This window comes from Solanum lycopersicum, chromosome 8 (assembly GCF_036512215.1).
Source record: "Solanum lycopersicum chromosome 8, SLM_r2.1".
Lineage (NCBI taxonomy): Eukaryota > Viridiplantae > Streptophyta > Magnoliopsida > Solanales > Solanaceae > Solanum > Solanum lycopersicum.
The window spans coordinates 1,464,117-1,482,171 of NC_090807.1; the positions used below are offsets into that span (position 1 = coordinate 1,464,117).

Consider the following 18,055-nt stretch of genomic DNA (forward strand, 5'->3'; position numbering starts at 1 on the left):
TTAAAATCATGGTGTGCATCAAAAAATTAGAACAACAGCATTTTGCCTATTCATCATTTTTTAAAATATATTTTTCATTCGGTCTTTCGAACGTATATTAGAACTTTAATTAGATTTGACTTTTCACAATAATGCAAGATTAATAAGCGTTTATCTTTAGCTTTTTTAGTAAGATATATCAATAATTTAAAAATATAACAAACTATTTTCATCAAGCAGACCCATGTGGAGTCTGTCGAGTGCTCGAACACCCATTAATTTCGTTACAATATATATATATATGTATGTATGTATGTATGTATAAGTTAAGAGGTATTTGTATAAAATGAATAAATTATTTAATTGGCCCATTGGCACTTAGCTGATTATTTATAAAGACTCTTTTAATGTCGTTGAACTCGAATTCAAATCTCATTATTAATATGTAATTTTTATATTTTTGACTCCACAACCTTAAAATTCTACCACTGATTTTCATGCTATGTTTTATTCAATTAGGAAATTGGATGTAGATATGGTTTCTTCCGTAATTAAATATTAATGAACGTTTACTCTATTTCAAAACATTCAAGCAAAATTCCAATTGACTTGTGTTAATTTTGTCTAAAAATGATAAGTATTTTTTTATTTTTAATTTATATGACTTATTTTTTTTAGTTAATCCTAAAAAAATGACGCATTTCTATATTTAGGAGTTGGGAGAGAATTACGTGAAGTGTCACTATTTTTTGGACATATTTTGAATATTTAGGAGTCATTTTATTAGAAGTAGATGATTTTCTCAATTTTTCGTACCTTTAATCCATAAATATTTTGATGATATTATTTTTTAGTTTTAAAATATTACAAAGTTTTTTATGTATTTAAATTTTATATGAATTAAATTATATAATCCGGAGAGATAATAAAAATATAAAAGACAAACACACGTTGAAAATGGAGAGAAAGGCAGGTGTGTCATAAAATGAGGTGGGCAAGTGGGATCCACTTGAAATAAATTGTCTCAAAATTGTCCGGCGATCCGTTCGATTTTAAAGTTTATTGGTTCAATTTGTCGGTCATTGATTTGTAGATATGTTAAATCGTTATAAGATCATTAAAAAAATTGATTTATTTGTTATAGTCATCGACTATTAATCGTAATCGATTCAGTTATCGATTTAACAAGTAAAATGAGACAGTAACAAAAATTATTGAAAATCACTTAGAAATAAAGTAACAAACAAGTAAACCATGCAGATAAGCTGACAAACAATGACACATTGTAGAGTAACCGAGAGTTTGAGATAACCAAAAATAAAAATATGAAACAAAACTCTAAGTGAAGGACCTATATCCTAAATTGTATAAATATAATCATCCCTATAATTTACTATCAGATCATTACCTGCCCCATTAACAAAATCTCAAACTATTACAAAAATCAGAATAATAAATTAAAAAACAAATAATGAGTAGGTTTACTGTTGTAGTTGGTATATAGAGATAAAAGATGTCTATATCTATAGGCCCATATGGTCAGAGAGGACTGAATTTGAAAATAAAAAAACTCATTATTTTGTTTTCATTTTCACAATTTTTTTGATTTTACAAATCTTAGTCTAACATTAAAGTTTGTATTTTGCAAGAAACTTTACAAGCATTGGAAAATGATCAAGAATTGAATACCAATTAAGACCAAGCCAAAGGTATCCATCTATGTTTTCTATCAATTAACCAATGGCGTGTGTGAATTAGTGGTCGATAAAGTGGATTAAAAATCATGAGATCTCGAATTAATATCACAACTTAGACAAAGTGCTAGCCACTAGGTGAATTCATTTCATATATAGTAGCCTTAACGGATAGAGCTACCTGGTACATGTTACTAGTGGGGTAACAAATATCTCATGAAAATAATGGAGATCCTTACAAACTAGTCCGAACACCACAGTCAATAAAAAATAATAACAATGAAGCCAACACTATGGATGCTTTACAATACACCATTAAATTTGATTAAATTACAAACAAATTCACTCCAAAGCTCAATGAGAACATGAACTACTATGTATCATCAAGCATGCATATATCTATCTAGCTGTGACATTCTACAAATTGGAAATTTCCTATTTCTATGTAAGCAAAAACTAATAATTTTCCCAAAATATTTTTGAACCAACAACAAACAGAGTACACGACGAATCATCTCACGGATGATTTTCACCGATGAGTTTGTTCAGAAGTGTTGTCAACAGGGCATCCCTCTTTTCAGCTCGGGTCTCCTCTCTCGTTCTCCTTTGCTCCTCCCTCTCCCTCCAAGACTGTTCAATCATCATCCTATCTCTTTCAAGCTTCTCCATTGATGATCGCCATTCCTGCTCGAATGCTTCTCTTTCACGAGCACGCTTCTCTGTTGTCTCCCTCCATTGCATTTCAATCCTCAGCTGATGCTGAAAGAATTCTTTAAGCATTTCTTGAATATTATCAACAGCTCTACCAGTGTTGTTGTTAATGCTACTCCCAAAGCTGGCTTGTCTTGAAGCTTTTTCTGCATTGCTTGTTCTTGGACGCTTTTCTTTTTCGGGTTTCTTTTTGGGAGCAACATTGCTTCTGCCTAATTTTACTTCATCACTCTCGCAAGCATAACCTTCTTCATCTTCCGAGATTTCCTCTGAAGATCTGTCTCTACTTGTTCCGCGAGGCCTCTTCCTTGCCTGTTGGGAACCAGCCTCAGATTCGATCGGTACTCGATGTACATTATTCATATTTGATGAAAAGAGTGCATGAAGCTCATCAAAATATGGAAATTGTCCGCCATTATCTGGATCAGATGTTTCCTTACCCTGTGAAAATTTACAGCCTCCATCAAAACAAAATCAAAAAGAGAAGGCACGTTTCTCGACAGCAAATTAAGACTTAATGAGATAATCTGGTAGGTAATATACACTGTGAAAGCTCTTTATTAAGAGACCCAAAATCTGATAATAAGATTGTGATCCTCTTATAGATCATCTTGACACATCTCAACTACAAGAAAGCCATAAAGAGGAACCAACTTCCAAGACCTTGATGAAACTAAAGAACCCTCCGGAGTTCTTTTTAAATACAATAATAAATAGAGACTCCTACAGAGTTGAAAATCAATAGTTGAAGTAAAGACAAAGTGACATAATGAAGGGCTTAATAATGCCATGAAGGAGTTGCACATTTCAGACTTGTACTAATAGGACCAATTTACATACATGACCAAGAGTTGGGTTCTCTGTGTTTCGAGTTACCAAAACCATGAAATTCTAGATGTGATAAGACACAGTGTGGGAGTACCTTTCAGCCAAAACAGAATAGATGACACTGGATCTTACCAATAACCTAACTTAGAAGAAAACAGAGTATACAGCAGCAAGAAAGAGGACATCAAGATTCATGAAGGATGCAACTTAAATAAAACCAACTTTATAGTTTATACATTAGCTTTGATTCTGATTCTGCTCTTCCTTGAGCCTCTTACAGCACAGTAATAAGTATCCAAATATATGGAAAATATTCAAATCGGATCACTGCCAATTGTGAAAACTTGATTCAATCCATTTGCCTGCTGACATATGCCTCGCAGGCAGGTCAACTGTGGCTGAAATGTCATAAGAAGGCCATGAAGCAGGTACTATTTTTGGATATGCTAACTTTTCTAAAATCCTCTCGTTGTAGAATTGGTGTTATCGTGGTAATTCTAGACACAAACTAGAGGTATTTGCCCCCACTTATATTTTAGGCTGCACCACAAAGTAAGCCAAGACTAACTGCATAATATTTATCCTATCATAAAAACATGTGTAATAGAACAACAATTCTATAAATCAAAATTAACCAAGTCAATAAAAGAAATTTGACTAGGAAAGTCAAATATGTTTTTACAATAGTATTCTGCTGGTCTCAACTTCTTTTACAATAAACTCAGTAGGAAAGATACTAGGCCTTTTTCTTTCTACGTAAGGCAATAAGCAACAAAGGACGAAGCTATAGTGGCTTAAGGTTGGTTAGTTGAATAACTTCGTTGGACGACTATACGTGTATATAGGTCAGATACTACTTTTATGTAGATATATTAAATCTTGAATAACCTTGACGCAATTGAGAGAAGTAACCAAATGACAAAAAGGGTTTCATGATTTAAAGTCAAATTGACCAACCTTGTAATTTTGCTACATTAAACTATTATTAAAAAATAACAGATCAAAATGGCCTCATTTGGTCACTTTGACTTTTTTTTTTGATTAAATATTAGGCAATTAGAAAATCCCTAAGAGTTGAAATTTCAAGAATAGAACTCCTCTAAAACACACAGAAACCAGAAGAGTCTCTGTCAAGTCTCAAAAGCCTCTCTTCTCTAGCTTTCCTACTGGCACCAGAACCTCTTATATTGTCTTCAGATGCCGCTAAATACCGTGTGTGGCCACCTCAATTGCAGTTTGAACCTACTTCTGTGGGGTTTGTTTGTCTGACTCCGACAGTGTCCATTGAAACTGGTTCACTTTTCTTCTCTTGTTTATTTTCTTCCAACAACAACTGATTTGTTTTAGCCATTGTAGTTCGAATTATGATTTTGAGATGAAACATAGTAAAGCTTGAAAATCATAGTAAAGTTTTAATCAATTGTTTTATTTAGACATAAAATACTAGTATCTTGAACATGAACAACTCTAGTCTCAAATCCCTTTTTATTTGCTTATCATAAAACTATAGTCATTTGCTCTTTGAGCGACACATCGAAAGATCTATCAAGTATCAACTAGCAGATTTAATTGTTTCAGCCTCACATACAAACATATATTTCTTTTTAAACATCTATAGAAGTCATTTTCTGTTTTTGAAGCATATTTCAATACAGAAAGCTCAACCTTATCTATTTCTATCCCCATACCACGAAATAATTTCAAAAAAATTACCTTTGTTCAATAATGATATTTTTTAATCATGATCATGAAATATCAAACCTTTGGTTCAAGAGAAGTCTTATCACATCAACCAAAACATTTAAGCGAAGACAGCATTCATGATTAACCTGATCCAAATTATATGTCAATTCCAACATGAATCAACTATTGTAGTTACACTTGCATAAGATTTTTCACATATTCTTTTTGCTTGGTATTGAAGTTATTTGACACACCAATATGTTTTTCAAAGTTGTCCTGTTAATTCTTGAACCTTGAGATCTTTCGCTTTTAAACAAATATCAAAACAAATAATATGATTTATACTTAAAACATTCTTCAACCATTAACAATAATCATCAAACCATTAAAGATTAAAACTTTTTAATTCAAAAGCCAGATTGAGGGTCATAATTTCGAGGTTGGTAAGGACCATTTTCTATTTTATCATTCTTATTTCATTGAGGTGATCTGGATGATAATAAAATTGGAGTTCTAATCTTTACAGCATTTCAAATCAATTTCTTGACAAGAATGAGACATTTCTGATTGGTCAACATTTTCTTCTCTGTAAGGTGGATTTTGAGATACCGCATTTACTTTTTGTACTTTACGGGAATTTTTGTCCATTGTAACTCCAAAATGAAGAAAGTATTGTAATAAGAAGAATAGTCACACAACACAAAAATCACAACCCCAACAAAAGGTAAAAGAAAGAATGGGTGTTCAAAGCTTATTGAAATTTCATTTCAAAATCATATTCCAAATGGTAATAGGCAACACAAATCAGTTTTATTAAAAACAAATAAAAAAAAGAAGAAAAAAAGAGAAAGAAGAGAAATGAACATGCTTCAGGCAGAGACAAAAGGGTCTTTAGACTTGAGAGAAGTTAGCTTCTTGCAGCTTCAACGCATTTGCGAAGAGGGTTTTTAGGACTTTTACGGATTTGTTAATACCCAGTTTTTCTAGTTTTAAGGAAAGGCAAACAAACCAAACTATGTTGCTTTGGTCTGTTTTGTTTCTTTCAAAGTAGGTCACTGCAGCAAAAAAACTGTTGTGTGACACAGAGATGACACCTGTGACTTTCAAGTCATTTTAAATACCCTCTAGTCGTTGGGCTAACTCTCTCAATCGGTCAACGCCCAAGGGTGTTCAAGTTTCATATATATGTATAAGAAGTACTAATACTGGACCTACATAAACTATTATCTTCCGGCGAAGAATGTCCAACTTTCCACCCTTTGACAACTATAACTTCGCTCTTGTCCCAACCCCACCTTTTTTCTCAATTTTCATAAGAACAATGAAAACTTCCTCTCCTTCTCTCTTTCTTTTTTGAGCGAGGGAGGGGGTTGAGAATCAAGAAGCATGTTGATCGTTCGTGTACTTCTAATACACGAATACATGTTGCAACTTCAGCAAGCAAATCATTCATGCTATTTCTCGAGTTGTTTCCACCAAGTAGCAAGAGATGTCTAGAAAACACATTTCTCAAGTTAATAGAATCGAAGGAGATGAAAGAAAAATGAATTTTTGAAGGTGTGATGTTTGGCTTTCTTCTTCGAAAGAGTATCAAACTGTATTATCCTACAGCAGTAATGAAGGATTAAAGCAAAGGAGTAAATGTGAGTTTATCACTATTAGATCCCAGGTAACCAACCCTTTTTTTACTCGATAAGTTAAGTTTATCCCTATTGGATCTCATGCAATATACCTTGCCATAAGGACAGAGTAAGATGTTGATATTGCCCTTGTTTGGTTAGAAAGTACGAGGGCAGAAAATATTATCCCTCAACATTAGCATTCTCAATGACTGCAAAGTTGGAAAAGAAGGAGCAAGTAAATGTTTTTCCCCTATCCTTCCAGTTTTATGGAACATCTTGAAGGGTAGGGTGAATATTTCTCACAGGAGAAGCATCAAAAAGTTCTCTGTCCCTCTGAGAACAAAAATGGTGTCAATCTGACTATTGCAAAATGAAAAGAAGTGGCAAGATACAGCTACCTCCTTTCTGACCATTTATTATCACTAGTCTACAGCAAGTATGTGCCATTTGGAAACCATGAAGTTTATCCTCTATCTTGATATTTTCTTAATTTAACAGTAAATCACTAAATGTTGACAACCAATTCAGAAAAGAATGAGATTTTCTTTCATTCTTTGCTGACACCCCCATCCCCAAAACGCATATTTCGAAAGTAGCATGAAAATATAGTTGTTAGAAAAGCATCAGATGGTTGTGAAGTAAACTATTAAAGAATCTAAACTAAAACGACAACTAAATTAGGTATTATTATAATTCCTCTTTTTTTCCCAAAAGGAGCAGTCTTGACACACATATATCTAAACCTCATTGGGATTTCAAAGTCAGTAGATGGTCTTGAACACACAAAAATGCAAGATACATTCAACTTCCTTATCCTTCGGCTATTCCAAATGACAAGCTAGAAAATCCACAATATATATGACTTCTTTATTAGGTAAAAACATTTCTTAGGTGTTATATACTATATTCCACCAAGGGAAGGTCACAATCGACCAAAATGAACAAATAAACTAAGAATTCTGACTCCATTTGCACTACATACCCTCTCTGTTCCAATTTGTCAGGTGCAACTACTATTTTGAGGAACCAAACGGTGTTCTCTTCACCTGGAACTTTGTATAACATTCTTTTAGATATTTTAAACTAAAAAAGAATTAATATTTGATACTTTTGACATACTCACCCCATTTCAATTTCTAGAGGCTCGTACCACTGTATCATTGATTTCTAAGGAGACGGGGAACTAAGTCTAGTAGATGGATGGGGTCATTAGACCAGACTCTTCAAAAAAAAGAGTGCCTTTTTACTATTTTGGCGAGGCATTAGTTCTAACTTTACAGCCAACATGTTTGAGACTACAAGATTAAAGGACATATCGATACATTCTACCTGCCATTAATTTAATACAACAAGTTCCCAAAGTTCTTCATTACTTAAACTCATTCTCAAAATCAAACAAACAAATTGAATTACTTTCTTACTTAAACTCCTATCAAAGTCAAAATCAAACAAATAAATTAGAACAGATCGAATAGCTAACTAAAATTTATCAGGGATTAAGATGATAAATACCTTGTAACGATTAATCAAAGTCTTCCACTTGCTTTTACATTGTTCAGCACTTCTCCTGTACCCTCTCTCATTAATTCTAGCAGCTACAATCTCCCATAGACTCTTCAAATTACTCCGCTTCGCCGAAGAGAACTCCATCTCAAGCTCACCTCGAATTGCTATAAAATCCCTAGTCTCTTGAGTACTCCACGGCGGAACACGCTCGTCCCGCTTAGGAAACTCATCGTCTCCGCCTAAACCGCTGCCGGAAGAACCACCGGCGCCGGGAAGGAGGTGAAGGGGGTGCTGCGGAAGCATCAAACGCTGGGTAAATGGACCGAGTTTTTCATTGCTTCCACCAAACATTGAGTGTGTTTTTTCTTCTTTACTAAATTTTATTTTTTGGAAAATGGCAAAGGGGTTTGGTTTATTTAAATGAAAAAAAAAAAGAGCAAAAAGGAGAGTTTTAGGGTCAAAATTAGAAAAAGACATTTTTTATCGGTCATATATTTTTGACATTTTTTTTTTCTTAATAGACAAGTAAAGTATAATGGTTGGTTTGTAGGGGTAATTTGGACATTTTTTAAAAATACACCGACCAACACGCAATATTTAGGTTTTACTTTCATTAAGATTATGACGATTTGAATTTGAATGCACGTCTTCGTCATTAATAGTTGTGATAGTAAAGATGGTTGGTGTTGCAGTGGATTCATGTGATGATGGTTGTTGGTAGCTAGTGGTGTTTATAATTGTGAGGTCGGTTGATATTAGTAGTTAGTGGTATCGATAGTGATAGTTGAAGTATGTGTGGTGGTTGACCGATGGTAATAATGGTATGATAGCGATAATTAATATAATCACAATGATGAAGATTATAAATTGCGTAATGACTGGCAAGAGCGGTCTAATGTTGGCGGTTGCATTAATTTTAGTTGGTGATGTAGGAGGTGGGTGGTGGCTGGCGATGATAATTGTCGTAGTAATGATGACAAATGTGGTGGCTAGAGGTTGTGGATAGACAATACAACGATCCACAACAAAAATATCAAATAATTCAGATTTGTATCGCAAAGTCATATTAGAGGAGAAAATAAAATACACCCTGTCAAAAGCAATATAATTTTTGAAATTTAAACTTCCAAAAAAACAAGATGGTTATGGCTACCTAACATTAGGGTTGTCCAGTGCATTGTTATGTGCATTTCTTTGGGCTTTATCTAGCGAGAACTTTCTATATATCGAAGTTGAACACTACAAATAAAATGTATAAAGCCAAATATTTGCTAGACATTTATAGGATACAATCACTAAGGATTAGGGCGAATTAAGCTAAAATTATAATGCACATGAATTTATGAATTTTTTGGAGAAAAAAAAATAATATTTTATGTATATAATTTTGAAAATTGATCTAATAAAATGTTAAACGAATCACCAGGTTGAATGCTATGATCCTACCATCTCATAAACACACCTCACCCCGTCCTCAACCAACTCGAAGCTTGACTTCTTCGCCTGATCCAAAATCCCCCCCCCCCCCCCCCCCCGACTTGGGATCAAAACCAGCCCTAACCTCAGTAAGTGACAGTCAGTCCTACTCTCTTCCCAGCCTTGACCATGAATCATAACTCAATCCCAAATTCTAAACTGGCGTAGGACCAAATCCTAAATTGACACATAATCAAACTTTTAATCTCAAACTCGACCAATTAATGAATTGGTCTTGAGGTAGAGATCAGATCTAAAGATAGGGGTCTGATCTCATAATCGATGTCAAGTCTCTAGTCAGGTCTAGTTGAGTCTCAAGGTTGAGGTAGGCTCGAATTTCAAGATTAGAGTAATTTCTTTCTTTTCCTTAGCCCAAAAAAAAAAAATTGAAATATTACATATGAAAAATGCCCAATAAATATCCTAAACCATCCATTCTTCAATATCCTCCTCAAAAATTCTAGGGTTTCTCTTCTTCCTTCTTCCTCCCAATTCCTTCAAAACCCAAGCCTAATCAAACAAGAAAATCCCTTTATCAATACTTATGCAACCTCCAAACATATTCCAAATTCATCAAGGATTCATATAATAGCCCTTTTTTTCCCCGTAAAAAAACAGCTATTATATATATATATATATATATTGTTTGCGTGGTTTTTTGCATTGATAATGATAATCTCTGCTTTCCTTCGTTTCACTTCATCTTGTGTGTTCAATAAGCTTACAAATCTTCGTGTTTTTGGTCCTGGATTGAACCCTTTTGGTCCTTACAACTTGGCTAATCATTCCTCTCGCTAAAGCCCTAATTTTTTTCTTGGTTGGTTGTTTGCCTCTGGATCATGTAAAATTGAAGGTTGTTTCAGAAGATTATCACTTGTTTTGGTTCTTGTCTATTGAAGACTTTTCTGGGTTTCTCTCATAGTCGGAAGACAGATCAATCTTGTTGGTCAAAGTTATTAGTTTTATGTAAAAGGTCTTGTTTTGGTGTATTGAGATTCAGTTACTGATATACAAGTAGAGTCTTTAGACTTGTTGTTGATTAGGTTTTCGAAATTTCTCTTCCGGACACTGGTGAAAGAAGATTCTACAAGAAAGAATAGAATTGGATTGAGTATTTGTTTCAATTTGTGGCAATAAGGATTGGATTTTGGAGCTTTGCTTATTAGGAAAGCGGAGAAGAGGAAAATGGAGGAGGATCAGGTTGGTTCGACTCGACGATCGAGAAGAATGCGTATAACTGCAGGTGATACGGATGATCGCGGTTGGACTCCACTTCACATTGTTGCTCGGAAAGGTGACCTGAAACAGGTAATTTATCTTTCATGTATGTTGCATATATCAGAAGCTTAATTTCGTGTGCAATTACTGTTGTTTAATAGTATGATATGTCTATTGATTATGGTTTGCTATTGGACAATTTGTTATAAATATACATTATGTGATATTGAGTTAATACTAACAGGAACATAAGGATTTTGAGATGATAACAAAGGAGATAGGACCAACATTAAAGACTTTTCATCGTATGATAGGTTTTTATTAAGGGGGAGGATTGTGGTAGGTTGTCGGTCAATGCAAAATAGTCCTACTGTATGTAAAGGACTCAAAAATCAGTATGGTCTTGGCGTTATGCTTAGCTAGTGCATTGGTATTGATTTTGGTCTCTTAGTGTTGAAGTTAATTTGGTTCTTTTCTTCTCCCCCTTTATAGCACATGTATTTTCTCTGTAGTAACAAATGGAGTACTTCATAATCCACAAAATCAGTGACTCTTTCAGTCAACATCTCCAACAACAGTTGGGGGATGAGACTGGTGGGAGAGGAAGTATGAGTTGGGTTCAGCTTCTTTTTTTGGCTTTGTGTGTGTGGGGTGGTGGGGGTGGAGTCAGGGGAACCAAAGCCCTCTTATTAGTGCGCTTGGGGTACTTAATGGAAAAGAAAAATGAACACAATTAACCTTCGAAAGTCATAGAAGTATGGTCGAATGTTACCTTTCTCAAAAAAAATTTATGTAAGTATGGTTGTGGTTTGTGATGTAACTCATTGGCTTATGAGTTATGTTGGCATAGAAGCAAAATTATGTTTGTTGGACCTATACTGTGCTTATGACAGATTACGACCAAATTCAGGGCCCCTGATAGTACGTATAAGTCCCCTCCTCCTGTCTTTTCCTGTATCCTTTAATTCTCTTCGTCACCACTACCTGCCTATGATTGTCAAATGTCACCAAGCTTCTATGGTTGCTTTCTGCTGAAAGTGCTTTATTATTTAAAACTGATTGGGACATAAGACAAAATCTTAGATTGGGTGAAAACTTGGATACACAGTATCTTAGCTCCTCTGGGATTTTATTTTAAACTAGTTCTTTTTACAAGTTTCCTGTGCTATAAAAGTTTTTCGGTGTTACAGAACTCTTCAGACAGATACATCTTTGGATGCATTCTCCCTTCCACCATCTTTACTTTGGTTTAGACTTAACATTTTTTTCTGATTGTATTTCTTCTTTTCCTTGGGACAGGTTAGAAGGCTTCTTAATGAAGGTATGGATGCAAATGTGATGGCAGGAGGCCCAAAATCATTTGGTATGACCCCACTTCATCTTGCTGCTAAGGGAGGTCACGTGAGAGTTATGGATGAATTACTTGAGAGGGGTGCTGATATCGATGCTCGAGCCAAGGGTGCATGTGCATGTAAGTGCCTGAATTATTCTTAGTAATATCCAACATAAGGCTATGTTCTTTCTTCTTTTTTAATCCTTACTGTTATCTTTATATCGCTTTGTTTGTTCAGGGACTCCTCTCCATCATGCTGCGAAAGAGAAAAAGAAGAAAGCGATTAAATTCTTGATTAGAAATGGTGCATTTTTGCCAGATGACATCTCTGACACCAGGTTCAATCCACCACTTCATTATTGTCCTGGTCTTGAATGGGCATATGAGGAGATGAAGCTGCTTCAGCTAGAGAGTTCATCATCTGGCGAGGCCTCCTACAGCTCGGAAAACTGAGGCAGAATCGAATGCGTTCCAAGTGTTGTTGGTGTGTAGAGTTCAGGATGGACTCCTCTCAATGTTGTCTACTGCATATTAAGTAGTGTCGTCAGTCTACTCAAGTGTTGCGTTTGGATTTGATATGTTCTCTATCTTTGTGATTTGCGTGTTTGGTATTTTACCAAGTAGTTGTTACTGTGACTCGATCACTGTAAACAATCTCTCTCTCTCTGTTCACCATTTGCTATAACTGTGTGACATGTCGTCGAGAAAACATTTCATATGTGAAAAGTATACAATATGATTGTGGGTTTTGCGAGTTCTAAATAATTTTGCCTTGGAGCTGTTCTTGTTTGGCTCACAAGTGATGTGCAGTTTTGTCTTCTCCTTCCCTTGTATGGCTGCTGATTTCATTTTTCATGCCTGTTGAGAGCCCCTTTTGATAATTGTCGACATGTTATAATCTTGAACTATAATTCTATGTTTGCTTAGGTTTAATTAGTTTTGGAATTTGTAATCTCACCATTTATACTACAGAAATGGGATAAGTCACTCCATACCAAACAATCCCTCACTAAAAAATACTTGTATTGTGGTTAAGTCCATTAACAAGATGTAAGTCGAAAAATTGAAATAAGAATGCCTTCTTGAGTGCTTCTACCTAAAGAAACAAGACGGACTCTTCAAAAGTACCAATGGGTGCGTGTCAGATTCGCTAAAAGTGGTATATTTTTGGAGAATTCGAGACGGATGCGGTATCAAAAGTGGAGAGTCCGCGCAACAAATGGTCAAACAACATTACTTGTCATCCCAACTTAAGTATTTAATTGAATCACAAATAGTACAAAAAAAAAAAAGAAGAAGAAGTTATCTATGGTTTACACCTTTTCTAACTCCATGTTGTGTTTATCTAGTTGGTCCTTTAAGTCCTTCCTCCATCCTTGGATCAATCTCTCTTGTTTAGCTATGAGATCAGTTTTTGTTTCCAACTCTTCTTCCATCTTCTCTATCTCCTATAGGTAAGAAATTACATAATCAGAAATCATTAGCAATGGTAAAAAAGGGAGGGGTAGTAATTACAAGTCCTTTGGTACCATTACTGATTCTATCAATGGAAGAGTTTCCTACATATTACCTTCCGAAGCATCTCGGGTCTTGTGGGCAGATCTTCGCGTTGCAACCCAACCAAATTAAGTTGAAGTTTTTTCGCAGCTTCCATGAAATCTCTAGCATGTCTCTCAACATCAACTGTGGAACAAAAACAAAATTTGAACCTCAATCAGCCAAAACATGCAAGGGAAATGCAGTGCTACAAGAACTTTGCTGCTTTCCGCTAATCAGTGGTTGGATACTCGTACTATCTAGATACAGAAAGGAACCTTAGAATCGGAGAAGAGATTGTGCTTCATCAATATAGAGAAGCCTGAATGATTTCCATAATATTTGATACATTTGAAGAGCATGAAACAATTAATGACTAGTTGTAGTCATCTACCCAAACAACAACAGTAACTACGCTTCAATCTAAAACATTGTATGTTATCTACTCATTCAAAGAAAAAGAACCACTTATGACTAGTTGTAGATACAAGTCGCGTTGAGCATATATGACAAATATAATTCTTCGACGAAATGAGTTCAATATCCTTATTAGTTCCAACAATGGCTGGATTCATATTGCACTCAAGGGTGTGGCCTAGCGTCTAATGAAGCTGGAAACGACAATGGAACACCAGGCAGATAAGATAGACGATTATGGACAAAACTACACGATATAAAGTTTCAAAAATAAAACTGATAGAGGAGATTCTAAAGCAAACCAGAAGTTCTGAATACGAAGGATATAAGTATAATATTTCTGTTTTATTGCTTTCTTCTGATTTATCACTATGCTTATCCTTCAAAGACACAACATTTGCACCTATTCAAGCAAACTAGTAAGAGCTGCACTAAAGGCGGAGCCAGGATTTAAAATTTACGAGTTCCTACCGTCACTAATGGTAACACTAAAATAATAATTGGATTCACAATCAAATATTTACTAAACCTTTTAAATGTATTTAGAAGGGCGGGAGAAAAGCTACTGGATTCACGTGAACTTGTAACTTGAGCGTCTAGATACATACAACTAAATGTCAGAAATTACTCACTCTGATGATATGGATGAGCTGAACGATCTATCGCCTGGAGTTCTCGTGCTGGCAAACAGGGCAGTAACGCAGCTTCTAATGCAACTACAAAGGCGGTCATGTCATCCCTCGAAGCAGAAGAATTCATCCGCGGTTCAATATTTTGATGTCGATCAACCGAATGTCTGTCAGCCATGTAACCTCAAGCAAATGAAGAATTACAACACTTCAATGGCCAGTACGAGATGCTATAACGCCCTTACGAACAAAAAATGAATCAACATTCTTGCAAAAACTTAGTAAGAAAAAACAAATACGAAGGAACCAGGGGGCAGATCCACAGTTACGATACCAACGCATCTGAATCCAATATTTTCGACATAAAAATTTATGTTTAAAAATTCACTAGAACTGTAACAAATAATAGGTATGAGCCCAAATGATTATATTATATCTTCAAAGGATGAATTCCCTGATTAAACACTAACAAGGGACTAATTATGTCTTTTTTATTCTTAGTTTTTATAACCGAGAAATCCTCGAGCCCTATCGACACACGGTTCGAAACTCAATGGATAATGGACCTACCCCTCTATCCTTCTCAACTAAGTGGGGGTTCATGGGTTCGGACATTACCCAATAGATTTTTCGTAGATCCTGTATTTGTACTATATAGTGGTACGAGTTGTGGGTTCGAATCCCACTATTTACAAAAGATTCACTCTCTTAATCCTGACTTCGTCTCTGAATTTATGGATTTTTCATCAGCAATTAATTAACAATCAAAGGCACAAACAAGAATATCTAATTTCAATCAATAAATCCCCTTTATGCATAAAAAAAAATAAAAAATACAAATCAGAAGCTTAACAAAATAATTAAAGTTTACAACTTTGAAGAAGAAAAAACAGTAACTGTAGTTTACCTTTGAGCTGTGGGTTGCAATTTTGCAAGACTGTAATCAGCAAAAGTGAAGACAAGAAATTGAGCTGTGGGTTTATATTTGGTGGGTCGGATAAAAAATTACCCGTTTATGTGCCCTAAATTGAAAGCCCCTTTTGAAGTATTCTAAGGGACATTTGGGGTTAGATGATTATAAATAATTATGAAATTTTTTCTTTCGTTTTAATTTATTTGTTGTTTCATATGAAATAATTATGTTATTGGATCTTTGTACTATTAAGTATGTCAACTAAAATTGAAAAGTTATGAAAAAAATTATTTTTATTTTTAAAAAAAAACACTAAAAAGGAGGGTTTTAAAATAAATAAATTGAAATAAAGAAAGTAATAATATTATATTTTGATATTGCAAAAATATAGTTTTATGAGTAATTAGTTATTTGGTGTAATTTTATAAGGTTTGACTATAAAAGGTGGTGGTTTTACCATGACATGAAAAAGTAATTAAGAAGATTGTTTCTAATCTATTCTTAACTTAAGTAAAGCATATAAAAAATTAAATATTTAAAATATATATAACAGTGAAAAATTCACGTTAAAAACAATTAAGAAGAGAAGAAGTAACAATCAACAAATAATACGACAATGGCAACAAAGGGAAATCATATAATACTGATCAACTCGAAGGTATAAGATAATAGGAGAGTAATGATGATGATGGTAATAATAACAATAATAATAATAATACGATAGCTACAACATATAAGGAAACTAGACAACACCAGACTACCTACCAACCTTTTACTATAATTCTTGACCTTCATATCAGTCTAAGGATATGTCCTCGGTAAGTTGTAGGTGTATCATATTGTGCCTATTTACCTCTTCCGACTTATTCAGTCTACTTCTACCTCTTTTTATGTCTACTAAAGTCAATCTCACACACCTCCTCTTTGAGATATTTGTGCATCTTTTCTTTACATAATCGAACCATCTTATAAACTAGGGGTGCAGATGGCATGACACTATTATACATTCATACCAATTTAATTTAGTATGGTTAGATATTTTGAAGTTTGATTTTGATATTTTGCGGTATACTAAATCGGTGATCATAATTTATTTAACTTCAACTATTATATACTTGTATTAATAGAGTAATATGACTTCACAATTTTTTTTTTAAAAAAAGTCTCAATTGTATCATACTAACACATTATATATATATATATATATATATATATATATATATATATATATATATATACACACACACACTCACACTCCTTTTGTTGATCAATTACATTTAAAATATATTTTAATCAAAATAAAATAATTAAAATTTCAACTTCTAAACATTTAATTTACATTAATACTATGTTACATATATATTTATTACTAGTATTTATTTTATATATATATATTAAAGGGGGGGAAAAGGTGACCCGTGAAGCTCATTACTTTTATCTTGTGTTAGGTTTTTTGACTTTTTGAAATTAATTTTAAAAGTTGATGGTGCTACTACCTCCATTCACCAATTAATTTGATATTATCTTTTTTCATATGTATTATTATAAATAATTTTAATGGTGTATTTGATTGAAATCTAAATTATTTATCCAAAATTGAAAAAGGATCAATTTCTACTTGATAACATTTTATTCTTTGTGATGTATCCTGTAGATTAAAAAAAAATCGCGTCGAGAAAACAATAATCAAGAACGAAACTTATAGCAACAATCGATTTATTATTTCAAGTTCGAGTATTACAATCTCTATAATTCCTCTGAATTCGTCTTTTTAAATATAATTCAAGGTTGAATTCTTGAACTTGTAGAGAAATCTGTAGCTTTTAATCCACGAGCTTTCTCTAATTTCTTGTTGAAATTCTTGATTCTCTATTTCTGAATTATGAGACCCTATTTATAGTTTTAAAATAGAGGAGTTGTGATTGAAACAGATTTAAGTGAAATATTATATGGGCTCTAGATTTTAATTAAATTCATATTTATTTAAATTTAAATAATTAAATTAATTATATTAATCCATAATATTTATTTGAATTAATATATTTATAAATTTAATATAATCTGAATTATTTAATAAATTTATATTTAGATAAATTTTAAATAATTACATATCGATCTTTAAGAAATTATAGATTAACTTCTAATTAGCGATAATATTAGTAGTTATTGATTGTGACATTGATGGTTGTGATAATGACGATGATATTACAAGGGTTAGCAGGGAACTGAAAGTGAATGAAAATGTACTTCTCAAAGATATTATTAAAACTTTGCAATTGATCTTATTTATTAAGACTTATTAATTAGTAATATGGTAAAATTATAAAAATAAATATACCTAATGATTAAGATTGAGTTCGAAGAAACAATATGAATGATTAATTAAGACTAAACAAAACAAATTTGACGACCTAAACCTATCATTTGTTTGAATTAAGATTTAACGTATAATTAGCTAAAACTAAGATAAAATCATATTTGATAGATCATAAAATCATGTTAGCTCTCAT

At 33.4% G+C, this 18,055-nt stretch overlaps 3 protein-coding genes across 6 annotated transcripts; 1 reads left to right on the top strand and 2 right to left on the bottom strand.

Moving 5' to 3' along the window:
* Positions 1 to 1,916: 1,916 nt before the first annotated feature.
* On the bottom strand, positions 1,917 to 8,477 carry LOC101253209 (trihelix transcription factor GT-3b). The gene is made up of 2 exons (XM_004244400.5): positions 8,030 to 8,477; positions 1,917 to 2,825 (listed from the first exon to the last, which is right to left on the bottom strand). The coding sequence occupies exons 1-2, from the start codon at positions 8,372 to 8,374 to the stop codon at positions 2,190 to 2,192; spliced, it is 981 nt and encodes a 326-aa protein (XP_004244448.1). The 5' UTR covers positions 8,375 to 8,477; the 3' UTR covers positions 1,917 to 2,189.
* Positions 8,478 to 9,892: 1,415 nt separating this feature from the next.
* Positions 9,893 to 12,815, top strand: LOC101253508 (phytochrome-interacting ankyrin-repeat protein 2). Its single transcript, XM_004244401.5, has 3 exons — positions 9,893 to 10,807; positions 12,017 to 12,188; positions 12,289 to 12,815. Exons 1-3 carry the CDS (start codon positions 10,685 to 10,687, stop codon positions 12,501 to 12,503), a joined length of 510 nt encoding a protein of 169 aa, XP_004244449.1. The 5' UTR covers positions 9,893 to 10,684; the 3' UTR covers positions 12,504 to 12,815.
* Positions 12,816 to 13,270: 455 nt separating this feature from the next.
* LOC101253808 (mediator of RNA polymerase II transcription subunit 28-like) lies at positions 13,271 to 15,684 on the bottom strand. 4 transcript variants are annotated; one of them, XM_010326207.4, is made up of 4 exons: positions 15,540 to 15,684; positions 14,636 to 14,862; positions 13,621 to 13,733; positions 13,271 to 13,498 (listed from the first exon to the last, which is right to left on the bottom strand). In XM_010326207.4, exons 2-4 carry the CDS (start codon positions 14,808 to 14,810, stop codon positions 13,364 to 13,366), a joined length of 423 nt encoding a protein of 140 aa, XP_010324509.1. In that variant the 5' UTR covers positions 14,811 to 14,862; positions 15,540 to 15,684; the 3' UTR covers positions 13,271 to 13,363. The 4 variants fall into 4 exon arrangements, with proteins under 4 accessions (XP_010324509.1, XP_010324508.1, XP_004244450.1 ...); XM_010326206.4 differs by having other exon boundaries at positions 14,636 to 14,872; XM_004244402.5 differs by having other exon boundaries at positions 14,636 to 14,799; positions 15,540 to 15,670.
* Between the last annotated feature and the right edge of the window lie 2,371 nt (positions 15,685 to 18,055).